Raw genomic sequence first — 18,532 nt, forward strand, 5'->3', positions numbered from 1 at the left:
ACGAATAAAATGTACGATTTATTTAAGTCAGAATTTTTCATTCATTTATACATTTTCAATTGATAATAAGTGACTATCATGTATTTCGATAAATAAAATATATTTTATAGAGATTGATATTTGAAACTATAGTTATAATTTTCAGGTGATACGACCACCGAATTCAGAAGTGGAATTGGAGCTGTATCCGCTGCAGTTGAAAATATATCGACACGTGCCTAACGCGCAGCGTGAGTATCGGTCATATATCGCATGTGACAATCCGATTAACGTTAGTCAAAGTGATGAATTTGAAAGTTGTTTGTTTTTTACGCAGGATAACTGTTAAATATTAAAAAAAATTAAGGAAAAACATAGAAATCTAAATAACAAGACACTAGAAGTCGTAAGCACGCATGACCTTGTCGCCTCTCAGGTGACTTCCAAGCCACCAGTGCGTTCGTCGCTATTCGGTTGCTCTCGAGACGTGCGTGTGCAAACATACTGTGATTCATCATTTCCCATTGCGGAATTTCATCCTGCTATACTAATAAAGGAATAATATTTCATCGATAATTATTATTTTTAGAAATAATGCCGTTTTTCCTTAAAATTAAAGAATATGAATGTCACCATAGTAATCTGAATAACAATGAATGACACAGTCGACCGTTCTTATTATCACGTTTAACACAAATTTCAACCTTATTTTTATGTGTTTAGGTTCAAAGTTATATCTATTGAAAATTAACGCCGTCTGTTGTAGAAAAGCCGAATTTTTTCGAATTTGTATTTTTCTGAGCAAAAAGAAACAAAACATCTCATGTACCTGGGGATATTATTCGAAAATAAACCGTAAAACCGTGCGTTTACTTAATAAAATGCTGTATTTATTTTTAAAAGTTAGTTTTCACTAAAACAAAGCTGTCCAATAAAAGCCATAGTTTACACGACGTGTGTACTGTTTAGCCTATCGATTTAAATGTGTTTATTTTGGCGACAGCGGTTTTCATACTAATTATTATAGCACTTCTATAGTGTCTTGTTATTTAGATTTCTATGAGGAAAAATAACTAGATGTCGATTTTTGTGACAGTAGTCACGCAAAAAAATGTTTATATGTAATGTAGGTGCCAGCATAATGGGTGCGAGCGCGCTGAGCGCGGGAGCAGCGGGCGCGGCGTACAGCGCGGGGGCGGGCGGGGGCGGGGGGAGCGGGGCGCCCGCGCGGCGGCTCGCGCACACGGCCGCCTTCTCGCGGCTGGCCACCGTGCGCCAGGTGCTGGACTTCCTGTGCGGCGCGCTGGGGCTGGCGCGCGACGCGGCGCGGCTGTGGGCGCTGGGCGGGGAGGGGGGCGCGCTGCTGCTCGACGACGAGCGGCCCACGCTGGCCGCGCTGCAGCTGCCCGACGGCGCGCCGCTGCTGCTCGAGACGCGCAACGCCGACCTCACCTGGCCCGAGGAGATCGGCGCGCTCAGGTACACCACCCACCCACACACACTTATACAAATAAAATAAAATTACTCTTTGATACACAATAATTTACTACAATAAAGTTCACATTACACAATACAAAAAGTTTTTGAAAAAAAAAATTCTGTTACGTTCTGTTAATGTAACAATAAAATTATCCATACGATTAAATGTTTATCGAAAATATCAAAGTTAAAGCATCAATTTTTTATATTAGTGTGAAAACTGGCTTAGTATCGGTATGGTATGTGCAGCTCGTGCCGCGTGTCGGAGCGGCGTGAGACGCTGACGGCGCCGGAGCTGGCGGGCGCGACCGGTCTGCACAACCTCGGCAACACCTGCTTCATGAACGCCGCGCTGCAGGCCGTGAGTCGCACGCACACGTACACGCACACACACGTACACGCACGCACATACACGTACACGCACGCACCCGTACACGTACACGCATGCACACTGATACATACGTAGTTTATACGTTAAACATTCTAGAATTATATTACAGTTATATAAATTGAAACTTGTTATTGACAATTATTTTTATTTATGAAATATGTGTCATTATTTAATAACTAGATTTCCGCGGCGTCGCCCGCTTTTCAAAGGAAAACCCGCATAGTTCCCGTTCCCGTGGGATTTCCGGGATAAAACCTACCCTATGTGTTAATCCAAGTTACCTTCTATAATATGTGTGCTAAATTTTATTGTAATCGGTTCAGTAGTATTTGCGTGAAAGAGTAACAAACACACACACACACACACACACATCCTCACAAACTTTCGCATTTATAATATTAGTAGGATTAAAACTGCTTTTTACATTATCTCTCTGATTAATTTTTTTAATTTATCTATCAAATTAAATACTTAATTAAATAAATAATAATATTACCTTCACAATCGCCTAACAACGGTTTAGAGCAATCTTCCGTATCCTCATGTTAGTGAACTTAGCAGATCAAAAAATAAATGTGAGTTCTTATCGCGTGCAGTTGAGTTCTACAGTTCCTGATACTTTTTAGAAATAGTTCTGGCGTTTTTACCTTAACAAACGACATTTGAAAAAACCCGACTTGGACCCGGCTTAACGTGATGCTACGGCGTGATGCTACGCTGTGATGCTACGGCGTGATGCTACGGCGTAATGCTACGGCATGTGTTACGGCGTGATGCTACGCTGTGATGCTACGGCGTCATGCTACGGTGTGATGCTACGGTGTGATGCTACGATGTGATGCTACGGCGTGATGCTACGGCGTGATGCTACGGCATGATGCTACGGCATGATGCTACGGCGTGATGCTACGGCATGATGCTACGGCTTGATGCTACGGCATGATGCTACGGCGTGATGCTACCGCGTGATGCTACGGCGTGATGCTTCGGCATGATGCTACGGCATGATAATACTGCATGATACTAAGGCGTGATGCTACGGCGTGATGCTACGGCATGATGCTACGGCATGCTGCTACGGCATGGTGCTACGGCGTGATGAAATATGACATAAATAAATTTTCTAGTGTTTCATTTTACGCGACTATTTCTAAAAAGTATCAGGAACTGTAGAACTCAACTGCACGCGATAAGAACTCACATTTTTTTTTTGATCTGCTAAAAATGATCTGCTACGGGAAGTTGGCAGATAAATTTTTCAAATGTCGTTTTTTAAGGTAAAAACGCCAGAACTATTTCTAAAAAGTATCAGGAACTGTAGAACTCAACTGCACGCGATAAGAACTCACATTTTTTTTGATCTGCTAAAAATGATCTGCTAAGTTCACTAACATCTCCCATCTCACGGAACCGTTGTATTAAGTTCTCTTCTGAATTATTTCTGAGAAACGCGAAATAAGGTTATTTATTATGCATACCATGTTTTAATATAAATTTATAGTTGAATCGCCATAAATACGTTTTTTATCATAATTTATCTATAATATTATTTTTTATTGATTTATCGAAATTTTCCTGACTTGGCTTATAAAATTTTTCCTGACGTAAATAAATTTTCCTGGCGTATATAATTTTTCCTGACTTATACAAATTTTCCTGACGTATAGAAATTTTCCTGGCTTATAGAAATTTTCCCGACGTATAGAAATTTTCCTGACGTATAGAAATTTTCCTGGCTTATAAAAATTTTCCCGACGTATAGAAATTTTCCTGACGTATAGAAATTTTCCAGACTTATAGAAATTTTTTTTGACGTATAGAAATTTTCCGGACTGGATGGGAGATGGATTTATGGAAATTTTCCTGACTTATATTTTCCTGGGGTATAGAAATTTTCCTGGCTTATAGAAATTTTCCCGACGTATAGAAATTTTCCTGGCGTATAGAAATTTTCCTGGCTTATAAACATTTTCCTGACTTATAGAAATTTTCCTCATCTATATAAATTTTCCTGACGTATAGAAATTTTCCTTTCTTATGGAAATTTTCCAGCTTATAGAAATTTTCCCGACTTATGGAAATTTTCTTGACTTATAGAAATTTTTAGGCCGCGCGTGCGCAGATGGTTCAGTATCTGCATAGCTAGCGAACATATAAACTCGCCTGGTCGTTGGGCGTTCATGAACAATATCATCATCATCATTTTTATTGAAAATAATATTCATATATTCTTCTTTGCCCGCGGATTCCCCTGATGTTAAATTCGCTTTAGTATGAGTCGTTTCACCGCTGTCAAAAGTTACCCATGGCCATGTCACATTAAAACGAATAAACACTGTAAGATGGGGTAAAAGATAAGATATGAGATTCAAGATTGAGATTTAGATATATTTCTTTAATACATTGGGATTAGATGAGATTGAGTTTTATGACGCACCGGGCGGAGCTCCACTCCGCCCGGTGCGGAATCCGAATGCGAACTGAACTGTGTGTTAAAACTTAAAATAATAATTAATACAATATAATAAAATATGCACCATCGACGCATTGCATTCCGGGAACATGTACCTATTGTCTGTACGATTAGGTAATCGTACATGTTCCCGGGGGAGAAAAAGGTGAAGGTTAGTAACTTGATGAAAGATGAACTTAAAACTAACAAGGTGATATTACAATTTTGTGTCTATTTACTAAATGATTGTGTTAGTTATGATTACAAGATGAAGATACAATAATTATAAGATTAAGATACATTTGTTCTTTACGATAGGGTTACAAGATTATGTTACAATTGTTTTTAATAATAGCGTTACAGAGATTCACTTAAGTTGGGAAGCGAAAACACTCGAATGATTTGGTCATGTTTATTTACGCGCACAACACACACACTATTTCACTAACACTTATCACATAATCACTTTTCACTGGGGTTGGAGGTGGCCGGGCGGGGACCGCGACACTGGTCGCAGCCTCCACCGCCGGCTCTGCTGAAGCTCGTTGACGAAGCAATTGTTTCCAAAACGTTATTATTTCCACAAACAACCACAACAACCAAGATTCCAATTAAAATATACTCATACAGCTCCCATATCAAACGAATCACTCATAAATAAAATGTTATTATAATATGTATTCCATTTCGCCGAACTCGTGCGCACGCTGTAATATTATAGCGTCGCATTGTGTTTAAATGTTCTTTTATCATGGGACATATTGTTTTGAGATATGAATTCTATGTTTTCGAGGTTTTAATTTCTTCCTTATCATAGTCGGTAGATTCATTAATAGTAGATATTTATATCATAGTATTAACGAAGGTAACAGTGATAGCTTAACAATAGATCGTTTCATAGTAAGATAATTATAATCATCACATTATTTTATAATGTAATCTCATCTTGTAAAGGGATCAAAGATTTTCGATATTTCGGACAAAAATTGTCGCTTTGTAGGATTTGTGATCAATTCCGCCGAAAGCCCGTACTTAAATTGGCGCAATCTAAAAATTAGGATTTGAAGGTCTTGTTGCATATTAGGCGCTCTATACATGAGATCATTAAGGGTTAATTCATTTAAAGTTTTCGAGGATGCTTCGAACACAACTCGCCAGGTTGTATTTGATGACTCTGCGCGTAAGGTGCGCGGTAGGTGACCACTGGGCCTTAAGTCGGCGTGCGACACATAGGGTATCGTATGTCTGAGTTCTTTGTATTCCGATATGAATAGCTTATACTCGCGTGCTAATTGATGTTGTTTTATTATTAATTTGTTTTCTAATTGCTTAAATTAGGCGATACATTTAAGATTTTGACGCACCTAATTTTTCTTCAAAATTTTCTTTTAAAGGTCTTCCTGAGATAGATTTAAAGTAAGATTTAGAGTAAGGTACATCCTTCATTTCCCATTAGTGCTGGATGTTGCCATTTAAATTAAGATTACATTGATATATTCATTTTTACGGGGTATTTTTTAAAGTTAAGATTTGTGAGCACTGTTCTAGAAGCGCTCTCGTGTTAAGGTGAGATCCATCTGATACCTTGATAATTGCAGTAGCTAGTTATAGGTATTTCCCTGGGGTCACCTGGAAGGGATACTAATGTGTTCATATTTTCTTGTTGCTGGCGTAAAGGTTTCGACCGAGCCCCGTGTAACCTTGAACGTGAGGCTTCCGGTGTCATATTTTGTGACGTGAAACATTCATGTAAAAGGGTATTATGATTTTTATTACATTGCTTACACAATATCTGTGAAAAGCATTTCATTCCTTTGTGGTAATGTAGGCAGTTGAGGCAAAGTTTCATGTTTTCAACCGTTTTTCTTCGCTCATAAGGATGCATTTGTAATAACGTCGGACATGTATAAAGGCGATGTTCGCTAGAATTGCACATCAGACACCGCTTGCGTTTTACATTTGTTATAATATTACTGGAATACGTTCGTTGCGAAATAGCTTGCTTTGTACAATTTGGATTATTGTAACTTTGTTTAAATTTATTATCATAACTTTTAGAAAAGGATGATTGATTATTATAGTTTCTTAAATGTGTATGCTGATTTGATGGTTGATTAAATGCTTTTGTAGTATAGCTTTCATGCTTTTTTCGTGAGGTCTCTAGCGTCATAAACTTGGTTTCTAAATACTGTAAAAAGTCTTGCAATACAGGTATTTCTCTTGGCGACTTTAAAGATTGCATATAATCATTGTATGTTTCTGGGTCTAACTTCTGAGATAATATACAAACAAGAAAAGGGTCCCAAGATGATACGTTAATGCCAAGGTTTTCAATTGCATTAATGCTCTCATATGTTACATCATGAATCCGTTTAATATGTTGATACGACTGATATTGAATATTAGGGATATTTAAGAGATTATTAAGATGAGATGTAAAGATTAATCGTTTATTATCATAACGATGACTGAGAATATTCCAAGATATGAGATAATTGTCGGAGCTGATTTGGAGATGTTGTATCATTTTTTCAGGCTCGCCCTTAACTTTACTCTTAAGAAACTGTAACTTTTGTGCATTAGACAAGGACGGATTATTGTGAATAGTTTCCGTAAATAGATCTTTAAAGGAAACCCATTGCATGTAATTTCCTTCGAATGTAGGCAGCTCTACTTTTGGGGTTGATTTTTCTATATGAGATAGAGAATACATCTTTTTATTAATATCTGTTTTTAACTTATAGTAATGTTTTTCATAATTAGTAAATTGTTCTTCATATTCTGTGTTCGTTCCGCTCAATTCGTTTTCTAATTCCCAATGCAAGGTATCAATTGCCGACCAGCGGATTTGCAAGGACTTGGATATCCTCAAATTCCCACTTTTCCGATATAAGATCAAGATTTATGTTTGAAACAGTTCGCAAAAAAGCCTTAAAATTAGTTGTTTGTTTTTTCATAAGCTCTTCCGTTTTATTCATATTAGAGATATTGTTGGGAGGTTTTTCATGAGAGGTTGACGGGGTTTGAAAGGTTGGAGGTTGTAATTCAGGGTTTTCTAAAGATTTATAATTTTGCAAGGCTGTCTTTATGTTATTGTATTTTTTCTTAATTTGATCATATCTATTGAATGCAAAATACTCATGAGAGTGATCGTTAAAAGATAGAAGTATCATATGGTTGTTGTGGAAGTCTACAAAATATTGTTCTAGCGTTTCTAGTCTTCGTCGTATATAATCGGGAGTCTTTCGCTCCGCTCCATCCTTTTTAAAGTTTATGTGTAGCTTTTCCAATGCATCTATTAATTGCTCTTGGGTAGCTAAAATATCCTCCATCGACATGTTTGAAAATAAGAGATAAAATAAGAAACCTTACTTGGTTAGCTTCAAGTTACGCTTACGCCGCGCCGAGATGTGAATTATTCCGTCGATGTGTAGAGATGCGATGCCTTTCCAGGGCACCAAGGTTGAGATATGAAGATGTGTGGTGCCTTCCTAAAGCACCGAGGTTGAGGTGTGGTGTCCCCCCAAGACACCAGGGTAGAGATGTGAAGATATGTGAGGTGCCTTCCCAAAGCACCGAGGTCGCTATGTGATCACGGAAACCAGAACCACGCACAAACACAGCACAAACTTTATGCACACTTTTCGTCCCGGTCCCGCAATTCACCTTTTGCTCGAAGGACCAATGCAATGGGATAAAATATGAGATTTAAGATTGGGATTGAGATCTGAGATATATTTCTTTAATATATTGGGATTAGATGAGACGCACCGGGCGGAGCTCCACTCCGCCCGGTGCGGAGACCGACTGCGAACTGAATCCTGCTCGAAGGACCAATGTAAGATGGGGTAAAAGATAAGATATGAGATTCAAGATTGAGATTTAGATATATTTCTTTAATACATTGGGATTAGATGAGATTGAGTTTTATGACGCACCGGGCGGAGCTCCACTCCGCCCGGTGCGGAATCCGAATGCGAACTGAACTGTGTGTTAAAACTTAAAATAATAATTAATACAATATAATAAAATATGCACCATCGACGCATTGCATTCCGGGAACATGTACCTATTGTCTGTACGATTAGGTAATCGTACAAACACACTTTCGCATTTATAATATTATGCTAGAGGTCTGCCCCGGCTTCGCCCCTGGCACATATTTCGCAATAAAAGGTAGCCTATGTCCTTTCTCGGGTATCAAAATATCTCCATACCAAATTTCATGCAAATTGGTTCAATAGTTTAGGCGTGATTGAGTAACAGACAGACAGACAGAGTTACTTTCGCATTTATAATATTAAGTATGGATTATGATAGTTTTATATATATAACTACTCACTACTCACAAAGGTAAAGTTTTATTAAATTTAAATTTTGTCTATTCTAAACCATGTTAAGATAATTATGTATAATGTTGTGCGTCGTCAGGTGTGGAACACGAGTGCGCTGCGCGAGTACTTCAACTCGGGGCTGCACCTGCACGAGGTGAACAGCGCCAACCCGCTCGGCACCGGCGGCGCGCTCGCCGTGCGCTACGGGGAGCTCTGCAAGGAGGTTACACGACATACTATTTACCGTTTATAAATAGATTTCTTTTAATAATATGTGCATAGAAATCATTAGCAAATAAATATTATTCTTCTGTATCTTAACGATAATAAAACGCTTCTATTCAATGTATAGTTGAATAAATAAATGTTTGAGTATGATGTAACATTTGAATGCCATTATAATATGTGTGTCCACCGTGTATAAAGTGCGTGCGTGTGCGTGTGCGTGTGCAGGTGTGGACGAGCGGCGCGCGGTCGGTGGCGCCGCTGCGCGTGCGCTGGTGCGTGTCGCGATGGGCGCGCGCGCTGGCGGGCGGCGGCCAGCACGACGCGCAGGAGCTGCTGGCCTGGCTGCTGGACGCGCTGCACGAGGACCTGAACCGCGCGGCGCCCGGCCCCGCGCCCGCGCCCTGCCCCGCGCCCCCGGACGAGGGCGCGGGGGCGCGGCGCCCCGACCCGGCGCTGGCGGCGGAGGCGTGGGCGCAGTACGCGGCGCGCAACGCCTCCATCATGACGGACCTGTTCTGCGGCCAGCTCAAGTCGCGCGTGCGCTGCTCCGTGTGCGGCCACGAGTCGCTGCGCTTCGACACCTTCAACATGCTCAGCCTGCCGCTGCCCATGGAGGCCTACGTGCGCGCTGAGGTCAAGGGTACGCTTCATCTATATTATAATTACACAAATTATTAGAAGGAATTCATTAAACAGTTAAAACACGCTAAAAATATGTAAATCTGAAGTTGCTTATTTTGATGAAGGAATGTAAACGATGACTAAAAATCTTATTACGTAATGAATTATTTCCTTTTTTTTTACAGTGATACTTTTGGACGGGTCAGTGCCAGTGAAATATGGCGTAAGAGTCAACTCCGAAGGCACATATTACGACCTGAAGAAATCTCTATCTGAATTGTGTGGACTTTCGCCTGATGCGTAAGTATTCAATCAAATTAGGCATTTAGATGTTACCATATTTACATTGTTTATAATAGGCATGACGACAGTATCCATAAATGATCGTATTAGTATTTTTAAGGGAAAATGTATAATAGATAAGTTACATATAGTGACTTAGAAATCTTAAAAACATTAAGATTAATGAGATTATCAATTAAATAAAACATTGAAATACTGCAGTTGGCCATTTTGACTAAAACACACATGACGTCAGGCTTAATTATTTTTTTTTATTTTTATTTTTTTTATAAGAACACAACAGTCATACATGATTTAATATAACAAAGTTATAAGTAAACAACTCACGTCAGATGTTTTTTGTTGTTATGAATATGTTGAGAATACGCATTTTTATTTATTTTCTATTGTTTCACGTATGCTTTATCGACTCAGAACAGAAATATAATTGCGAATTCACGAATACATGGTTCGGGGTTCTCCGCGCCAACTTTATACAATCATTTCTTATTATTTTCTCGCTTAAAATAATAACTAACACATTTTTGGGCATTATTTTTATGTGGATTCACACTGCAATACTGCACACCACTTATAAACTTTGAAATTCGTTTCTATAACACATATTAATTAATAAATATTTTTTTAATTTTCTTCGCAATGCGTACAAATAATTACGTATTTAGCAAAGTGTGACGTCACGCCTACGCCATGACACCTGCGAGCTGTTTTGGCACAGTTAATAAATATTTTTTGGAAAATAGCTTTTATCTTCGTTAAATTTAAGTATATTACCGAAATATAGGGTTTTTCTTGTATAGTAAACGTATACACACATTATGGAAGAGGATTTCAAAATCTTTCGTCATGCCTATTATTTTTCTATTATTATCAAGGTATTACAATAAATTCAAATTTGCTTTTTTTATAACAAAACATTCTATCACTACTTTATTCTTCAATTGTAACATGTAACTTGTTGAAAGTATCAAAATATAAAAATGGTACAAGTAACGCCATTTAGTGACAGTTATGTCAAAATGTATTACTGTGGTCTATTGTGTCTGTGATGTGTTTGAATAAATTAGTCGTTCTTTGTCACTGATACTGATTGCGTTTTATTTGATAACTAATGTTAATATGTACATACAATGTGTAGCATGCTACTCGCGCTGGTGTCGAACAGCCGCGTGTCCGCGCTGCTGGAGGACGGCGCCAAGGTGAGCAGCAGCACCGCGTGCGAGCTGCTCGCCTACCAGGTGCCGCTGACCGCCCGCCGGCACACGCCGCACCTGCCGCACTTGCCGCACCTGCGGCACACGCCGCATCTGCCGCACGCCGCAGACGGTCAGTATGCGTGTGACATAGTGCACTACCAATGCCAATGACTACGTGAAAGATAAAAGATATCACGACACGCCACATCACGACACATCACAACACGTCACATCACGTCTCGACACGACACATCACGACATGTCACATCACGTCACGTCATGATACATCACATCATGTTACGACACATCGTGTTACATCATATCACATTGTACACCAATAAAACTATATCCCATCTTTGAATATTCAACATCAAAACTTATGGATCCGAAAGGCCTTTTCATTTTTTAATATAATATTTATTATTACATGTGAATAAAAGTTATATGTTATTGTGCAGAGTGCGGCGGGCGGTCGGAGAGCGCGGAGGTGAGTGTGGGCGCGCCGCCCTCCAGTCTCTGCATGCCCGCACTCTTCTGCTTTAAGGTTAGCCCCCTCACACCCCCACCACACCCCCACCACACCCCCTCACACCCTCACAGCCTATAACCTATAGAGTACTAGTTTTAGGACGAAGTGACTTGATTATTTTTAAAATGAAAATGGGCCAAAAAAAGCATATTTTAATTTATCAAGCTTTGATTTCAACGGTAAAAGATATATTTTTTTAATACGACAGTAAGGTATCTCTGTAATTATATTTTATGCATTTGGTCCTTCGATGCGGGCATATATATAAAGATGCATTTTTACTGATTTATATTGAATATTAAAAAAAAAATGATCTCCATGTCCATCTGCAGCGAAAATGAATTAATTCGACGAACGTGATATTTTTCAGAATAATATTTGTCTAGCACTATTTATAACAAACAACGAGTCAATACATCGGTACTGGTAATACGACATTTTGTAGTTTGCACCCGTTTGACGCTAGAGGAAAATTTGTACATATTATTATGTAGTAGATAATTGCAAGAAAAGGAATAATGTAAATTTACGTGTGTATCTGAAAGTGGACTGTTCACTTTATATAATGGTATGAAAATATCAGTATTTTATGTGTAAAAGACACTACTTTGAATGTAGTGTGTTTTTGGAGACATGTTAGTTTACATTTTTCTGATATTAAATGACTTTTTTTCGAAAGAAAAATACAGTAGACCCCGATGTAAATACACAACCCCACAAAATGTAAATATGAACACAAAGTAGAGGTACATACAAAGACTTGGGCGGCTCCGCTTTTAAAATATATTCGTAGATTAGTAGGTATTATTTCTTAGAATTGTACATATTTACGCGTGGTGGTATTGATCTATAACAAATGCATATGTTACTCAATAGTGCTATTAAAATAAAGTTTACAAAATTTTGCATCTAAATTTATTTCTTAATCTATATTCAAAGCCACCACGCGTTATTTTATAGTGATATTGTTAAAGTGAAACTTTTATTACATCGTCTCAAACTTTTTGGTCTGTGTAGCGCATGTCGCGTGTATCGCGGCTGCCGAGTAGGTATACCTACTCGGCAGCCGACCGACACGCGACATGCGCTACACAAAGCAGTGTTCGGAACCGTTCGAACAGTTTCACTTTTACCGTGGTTTCATAAAACCACACAACATTTTTATTTTTTCGAAACATTTACTTGGTGTTTCTATGTACAAATATCAAATCTTTGGTGTATTCTTTTGCACTGTTCTTTTATTCTTGTATTTGTTTGCACTTTGGATTTATTGCGCCGAGTTTATGTATTAATATTGGTTCAGTTAAGCTAAAATTTATTCGTAGTGTGAAATATAATACCGACGCAATTTGTCTTTGCATTCCCACGTAGACGTGTCTATATTAATACACCGGTGATAGCTGGTAAATAACACCATTTTTATTTGTACGTTTTGCTTCAGTATTACATAGCAGTTTATAAGTTGACCTACCTTTGCGATCAAAGATTTTTTTTTTGTATTTATATTTAATGCCTTATTTATGGACACATTTTCGTGTAATGCAACGACATGACGTATTCATTCTCAGAGGAAAGTGTCGAAATGAAGCATACGTATGATTTTCAGCGGTCGAGGTCGGAAATTCTTATGTCCCAGAGTCCGCCGAGTACTTTGTACGACCGGCGGCCGAGTGAGCTGCGTAGCCGCACGCTGCCCCGCATGGGCGCGCGGGGCGGGGGGGAGTTCGGTGCGGGGCCGGGGGGAGGTGGTGCGGGGGACACGAGGGGAGGGGGAGGGCTCGCGGGGGGCAAGTGCGCCTCCTCGCCCACCGACCTGCACCGCCTGGACGAGCCGGCGCAGGAGGAGGAGTACACGCACTATCTGTTTGCGGTGCATAGGTAAGTGTGCGTAATAATTGGTGATTTGCTGACACTTTACAGATGTTCCTTATGTGTGTTTAATATTTCACGTAAAGGTTGATTTTTTTAAATTCATTTATTAAATAGTGTACGATGTGGTATTATATTTTTTGTTTTGAAAGTGTTTTAAACTTAAACATTTATTTATTCAACTAAACTTCGTTTAGAAGCTATTTTGTATGATCAAAATACAGCAAAAATTATGATTTATCACACTGAGGTGTTATTACTACGTATAGAGAGGACTGCGACAAGCGCGGCGGCTAGTGAGTCATACAATTTGTAGATATACTGCCTCTTATGAACTTATAAATTAAAATCAATAAATGTAACATATAAATAATGTTTATCTTACTAAAAAAAATATGAATAAACTTATCAATTAAAACCAATCAATATAACAAAAAAAAAAATTGGTTGTTGGTAAAGTAGGTTTACGATCGAGATGTTTACGTGATAACGTCTTATTGGTGGCAGCGCTCGAGATGAGACGGGAGATCGGTCCGTCTCTCTCTCGTTATACCTGCGATCAAGCTCGTGAGGTTTTGGTGTGACACAAGTTTCTGAACATGTCACCCGACTAAAACGATTTTAAAAACGTTATCACGTCAAAAAAAATTGGTTTGATACGATCGACTTTAACTCGTGTTACAAATAGTGTAGTAGCGATGTTCTCTCTAGTACGCAGTAATTTATCACAACGTTGACACGAATGAGTGGTGTGGTGTGCAGGAAGCAGGTGCGGTCGGACGCGTACTTCCTGCCGTGGCAGCGGCGCGGCGCGGTGCCGTTCGGCGCGCCCGTGCTGGTCCCCCTCGCCCGCGGCGCGCCGGCCCGCCGCCTGTACGCCGCCGTGTGGGCGCAGCTCGAGCGCCTGCTGTCCGCGCGCCCCGCCGCCGACCGGCACAACCACGCCACCGACTGGTAACCGCCCACACGTTCATATGCTGATGCGATTTGTTGAACAATTCGATAATTCGACAACTTTATCGTTCACTTTTGTTTCACTGCACGTTTAGTTCGTAACCGTTCATGTTCCGAATGTGGCAAGTTTGCCATATGCATATTAATATATACTAGTGGTCCGCCCCGGCTTCGCCCGTGGTACATGTTTACGTTTTCTCTACATAAGAACCATCCTCGTACTTCAAGGAATATAATAAAAAAAGAATTATCGAAATCGGTTCAGCCGTTCTCGAGTTATGCGCTTACCAACACATTTTGCGATTCATTTTTATATATAAGAAGAAGATTATGCGAGGCTTAATTAGAATTAAAACGATTACTTTCAATTTGAACCTTTATTTAATTCTGCCTTATGGTTACACATTTATTACTTTAATATGCGTACTTCACGTTTATAGAGCTGTAAAATGAATGTAAAATGATTTTTAAAACAAATGTTGCCTTTTGCAGCGACGACAGCCTGGGCTACGAGTTCCCGTTCACGCTGCGCGCGGTGGACGGCGCGGGCGCGTGGTGCGCGCGCTGCGGCTGGCCCGCGCTGTGCCGCGGCTGCGCGCTGCCCAACGACGACCGCCCGCTGCTGCTCGCTGACGCGCCGCAGCCGCCCGCGCGCGGTACGTGCACACCCCACACGCCGCACGTACAGCACGTGCCACACACGCTGCTTGTACAGCACACGACGCAAGTACAACACACGCCGCACGTACAGCACATGTCACACACGCCGCACGTACAGCACATGCCACACTCGCTGTTTGTACACCACACACCGCACTCGCTGCTTGTACAGCACACGCCGTACGTTTAGCACATGCCACACTAGCTGATTGTACAGCACACGCCGTACGTGCAGCACGTACAACACACGCTGCTTATACAGCACACGCCGCAAGAGCCGCTCTACATGCTGCATATGCCGTTCATACCACATACACTTCACACACACGGCACGTACCGCACAAATCACACATTGCGTACTGTATGCTGCATGGCCCGAACATGCCAAAGTCTCAACGGACTCCTCATACGCAGTAATTTTAAACGTCGAATTGGATTCCTACATGATTAAAACATGATAGTCTTCAATCAACAAGCAAATTCTTGTGCCAGTTAATTTCGCTGATGCAAATTAACAAACGTACTTTATACAGTTTTCAGAAAAATGATGTTCATAATTGGATGTAAATAACTTTCAGAGCCGGTTGAGAGCACGCCGCACGCGCGCACGTACTGGAGCACGCGGCTGGACGCGGGCGGGTCGCCCGGCGCGCGGGCCCGCCTGCAGCGCCGCACTAGTGGCCGGGACAGCTTCGATGAGGTCAACATTCACCTTTTACGAGATAATTGATAACAAATTTACATAATTTTTACAGTTTTTTAAATATACGTAAATAAGATCGTATCGCGTAGCTGCTGTTTTGTTAAACAAATTTGCCATGACCAAATGAAGCAAATTTGAACAAAACTTTGTCAATTTCTAGAAATATGCAACCGCGAAAGTGGAGCTAGTAAATAATACATCCATTTCTTACATGTTTTATTTATTGAAATTGTATAATGCGTTACAGACGGAAGTGCGGGGTGGCTCGTCGGAGCCGGGCGAGATCAGCCCGGCGGAGTTCACAGCCCTGGTGGTGGGCGGCGGCGCGCGCGGGCTGCTGCTGGCGGTGGACTGGGAGCCCACGGCGCTGCACCTGCGCTACCAGACGGCGCGCGAGAAGGCGGCGCGCGAGCACGCGTCCGTGGCGGCGGGCCGGCGGGCCGCGGCCACGGCGGTCGACCTGGCGACCTGCCTGCGCGCCTTCACCTCGGAGGAGCGGCTCGAGCAGCGCTACCGCTGCGCCGCCTGCCGCGCCGCGCAGCCCGCCACCAAGAAGCTGCAGCTGTGGCGCGCGCCGCCCGTGCTCGTGAGTCCGCACACACACACCACACACACACATTGTATCAATAATAATATGCCATTGTTTCGATATTAAAAATTTATCATTTTATCAAAAAATAAATAATATCAAAATATTTCCTATGATTTAATTAAATAATTGATTTGTTTGAAATGTCTAAAAAATATTTAAATATATGTCATGTCGAAATTAACATTTAAAACTACTATCCATTTCAGATAATACACCTGAAGCGGTTCCAGTACGTGAACAACAAGTGGATAAAATCTCAGAAGGTGGTGAACTTCCCGTTCCACGACTTCGACCCGACGCCGTACCTCGCGTCCGTGCCGCAGGAGACGATCCTGCGGCACCGCGAGCTGAGTGCGCGCCGCCAGTCCGCGCCGCTCGTGGACGTGGACGGGCCCGGCTCGGGCAGCGACGCGGAGGAGGAGCGGGGCGGGGCGCGGGGCGGGGGCGGGGGCGGGCGCACGCGGCTGCAGTCCAGCAGCCTGCTCACCACGCCCGTGCAGGACGACAATCTGGTGGACTACCACAAGCACCACCTCGTGCCCGACCAGGACCCCTTCGATTTGAAGTACCGGCTGTACGCGGTTGTGGTGAGTTTGCACTCGTTATTACATATTTATTGTGCGTTTGAAACTGTTTTAATTAAATTTTTGCTCTAAATAAGAGATAGATGTGTATTGTTTAGTGAAGTATACGTAATTTTCAGTAACATATTTTATAGAGAAGGTTATATTATTTGCTTAAGTAATATTTTTGCGTGTGTGTGCAGTCGCACACGGGGCAGCTGAGCGGCGGGCACTACGTGTGCTACGCGCGGCACCCGAGCGGCGCGTGGCTGTGCTACAACGACTCGTCGTGCCGCGCGCTGAGCTCGCCGGCCGTGGACCCGGCGGCCGCCTACCTGCTGTTCTACGAGCGGCAGGGGCTGCGCGGCGCCGCCTACCTGCCGCGCGCGCCCAGCCAGCCGCCCGCCCCGCCCCCGCCGCCGCCGCCCGACGCCGCCTGCGTGCTCGCCTAGCCCCGCCCCCACACTACGAGCGGCAGGGGCTGCGCGGCGCCGCCTACCTGCCGCGCGCGCCCAGCCAGCCGCCCGCCCCGCCCCCGCCGCCGCCGCCCGACGCCGCCTGCGTGCTCGCCTAGCCCCGCCCCCACGAGCCCCGCCCCCGCGAGCCCCGCCCCCACGAGCCCCGCCCCCCGCACACACTAACTTGCGCGCGTGCGGCGTTGTATTTTGAAATAGCAACGCCCTTCACATTTTCCATTTCATACTAAACTTAACTCTATCGCGGTAATGTTTAATGGTTTATGATATGGATACTTACTTAATACGATCAAATCATTAGTTTTAACTTTAAATAAATACATATTATATAAATATAGATATCTCGATAAAATAAACGCATCGTCTGTGATAAGAGCGCCAGTCGTGCAGCTAGTTGAAACGAACCAAATTAATTCGATCCACATTGTTTAATATGTAATAAATGTCGTTACGACATATCGTGACGATAAAGTGTACACGATATTTTCTATGACCGGAAATAAAAGATGAGAACGCTCCGAATAATTTAGATGTTCATTATCAACGTGAATGCAGATTTATTTAATCGCCTCTTTCGTTGTAAACTCATTGACTGTGGTAAAGGGACCATACACAGTGCGTCATTCCTTCATAGTCGATAATGTCTATGTTATTCCATAACGATTCGTGCATGTTGTTACATTTATTAAATATTGATATGTAACATGTGTAATTACTTCATAAATGTTTATTTTTGGACCCAAGTGAGTGCTAAAAATTGTACAAAAATATAATGAAGGCTATTAATTATCATAATCATATGTTGCGTGTTATATAAGTGAACATTAATTTTCAGTTGTGTACTCCATTCTCGATATTAAGCGCCATTTTAAATTAGTAAACAGCTGTGTTATAATTTTATTAAAGCATATAAGTATTTTTAGTTATCTGTGCTCAAACGAAGTGAACATACAATTTAGTTCAGTAACCAAATACAACATAATATATTTACGCTGTTCTTATGATCAAAACACTAATCATACTTAGAATATACTATTATTATTAATAAAATAAATGATAATATAATTTTAATATTATTGATAAAAGATATTGTATAATTTCAATTTATTTCATATGTTATTGGATTGTAATCATTTACAGTCATGCAATTAAAATGGTAATCAATATTCAGGAGATACTGGACCTTATAAAGATAATTTTGAT

General features: G+C 41.4%; 1 protein-coding gene across 3 annotated transcripts in view; it reads left to right on the plus strand.

Annotated features, from left to right (window-relative positions):
- Positions 1-17,384, plus strand: part of Usp32 (Ubiquitin specific protease 32) — a 31,157-nt gene extending 13,773 nt beyond the window's left edge. The window contains exons 10-24 of one of the 3 annotated variants that reach the window (XM_090114357.1): positions 146-230; positions 1,110-1,458; positions 1,708-1,819; positions 8,733-8,858; positions 9,089-9,503; positions 9,670-9,784; positions 10,926-11,113; positions 11,442-11,527; positions 13,119-13,390; positions 14,144-14,335; positions 14,828-14,991; positions 15,574-15,695; positions 15,946-16,284; positions 16,497-16,877; positions 17,057-17,384. In XM_090114357.1, the coding sequence (XP_089970483.1) occupies positions 146-230; positions 1,110-1,458; positions 1,708-1,819; positions 8,733-8,858; positions 9,089-9,503; positions 9,670-9,784; positions 10,926-11,113; positions 11,442-11,527; positions 13,119-13,390; positions 14,144-14,335; positions 14,828-14,991; positions 15,574-15,695; positions 15,946-16,284; positions 16,497-16,877; positions 17,057-17,305 (3,195 nt within the window). In that variant the 3' untranslated portion in view covers positions 17,306-17,384. The remainder of the gene's footprint in view (positions 1-145; positions 231-1,109; positions 1,459-1,707; positions 1,820-8,732; positions 8,859-9,088; positions 9,504-9,669; positions 9,785-10,925; positions 11,114-11,441; positions 11,528-13,118; positions 13,391-14,143; positions 14,336-14,827; positions 14,992-15,573; positions 15,696-15,945; positions 16,285-16,496; positions 16,878-17,056) is intronic. The other 2 variants (XM_090114358.1, XM_090114359.1) reach the window with 2 other exon arrangements.
- The last annotated feature ends 1,148 nt before the right edge of the window (positions 17,385-18,532 follow it).

Source organism: Colias eurytheme, chromosome 21 (genome assembly GCF_061535395.1).
Source record: "Colias eurytheme isolate Ceu_HAF_F1 chromosome 21, ilColEury1 Martin Lab GWU primary, whole genome shotgun sequence".
Lineage (NCBI taxonomy): Eukaryota > Metazoa > Arthropoda > Insecta > Lepidoptera > Pieridae > Colias > Colias eurytheme.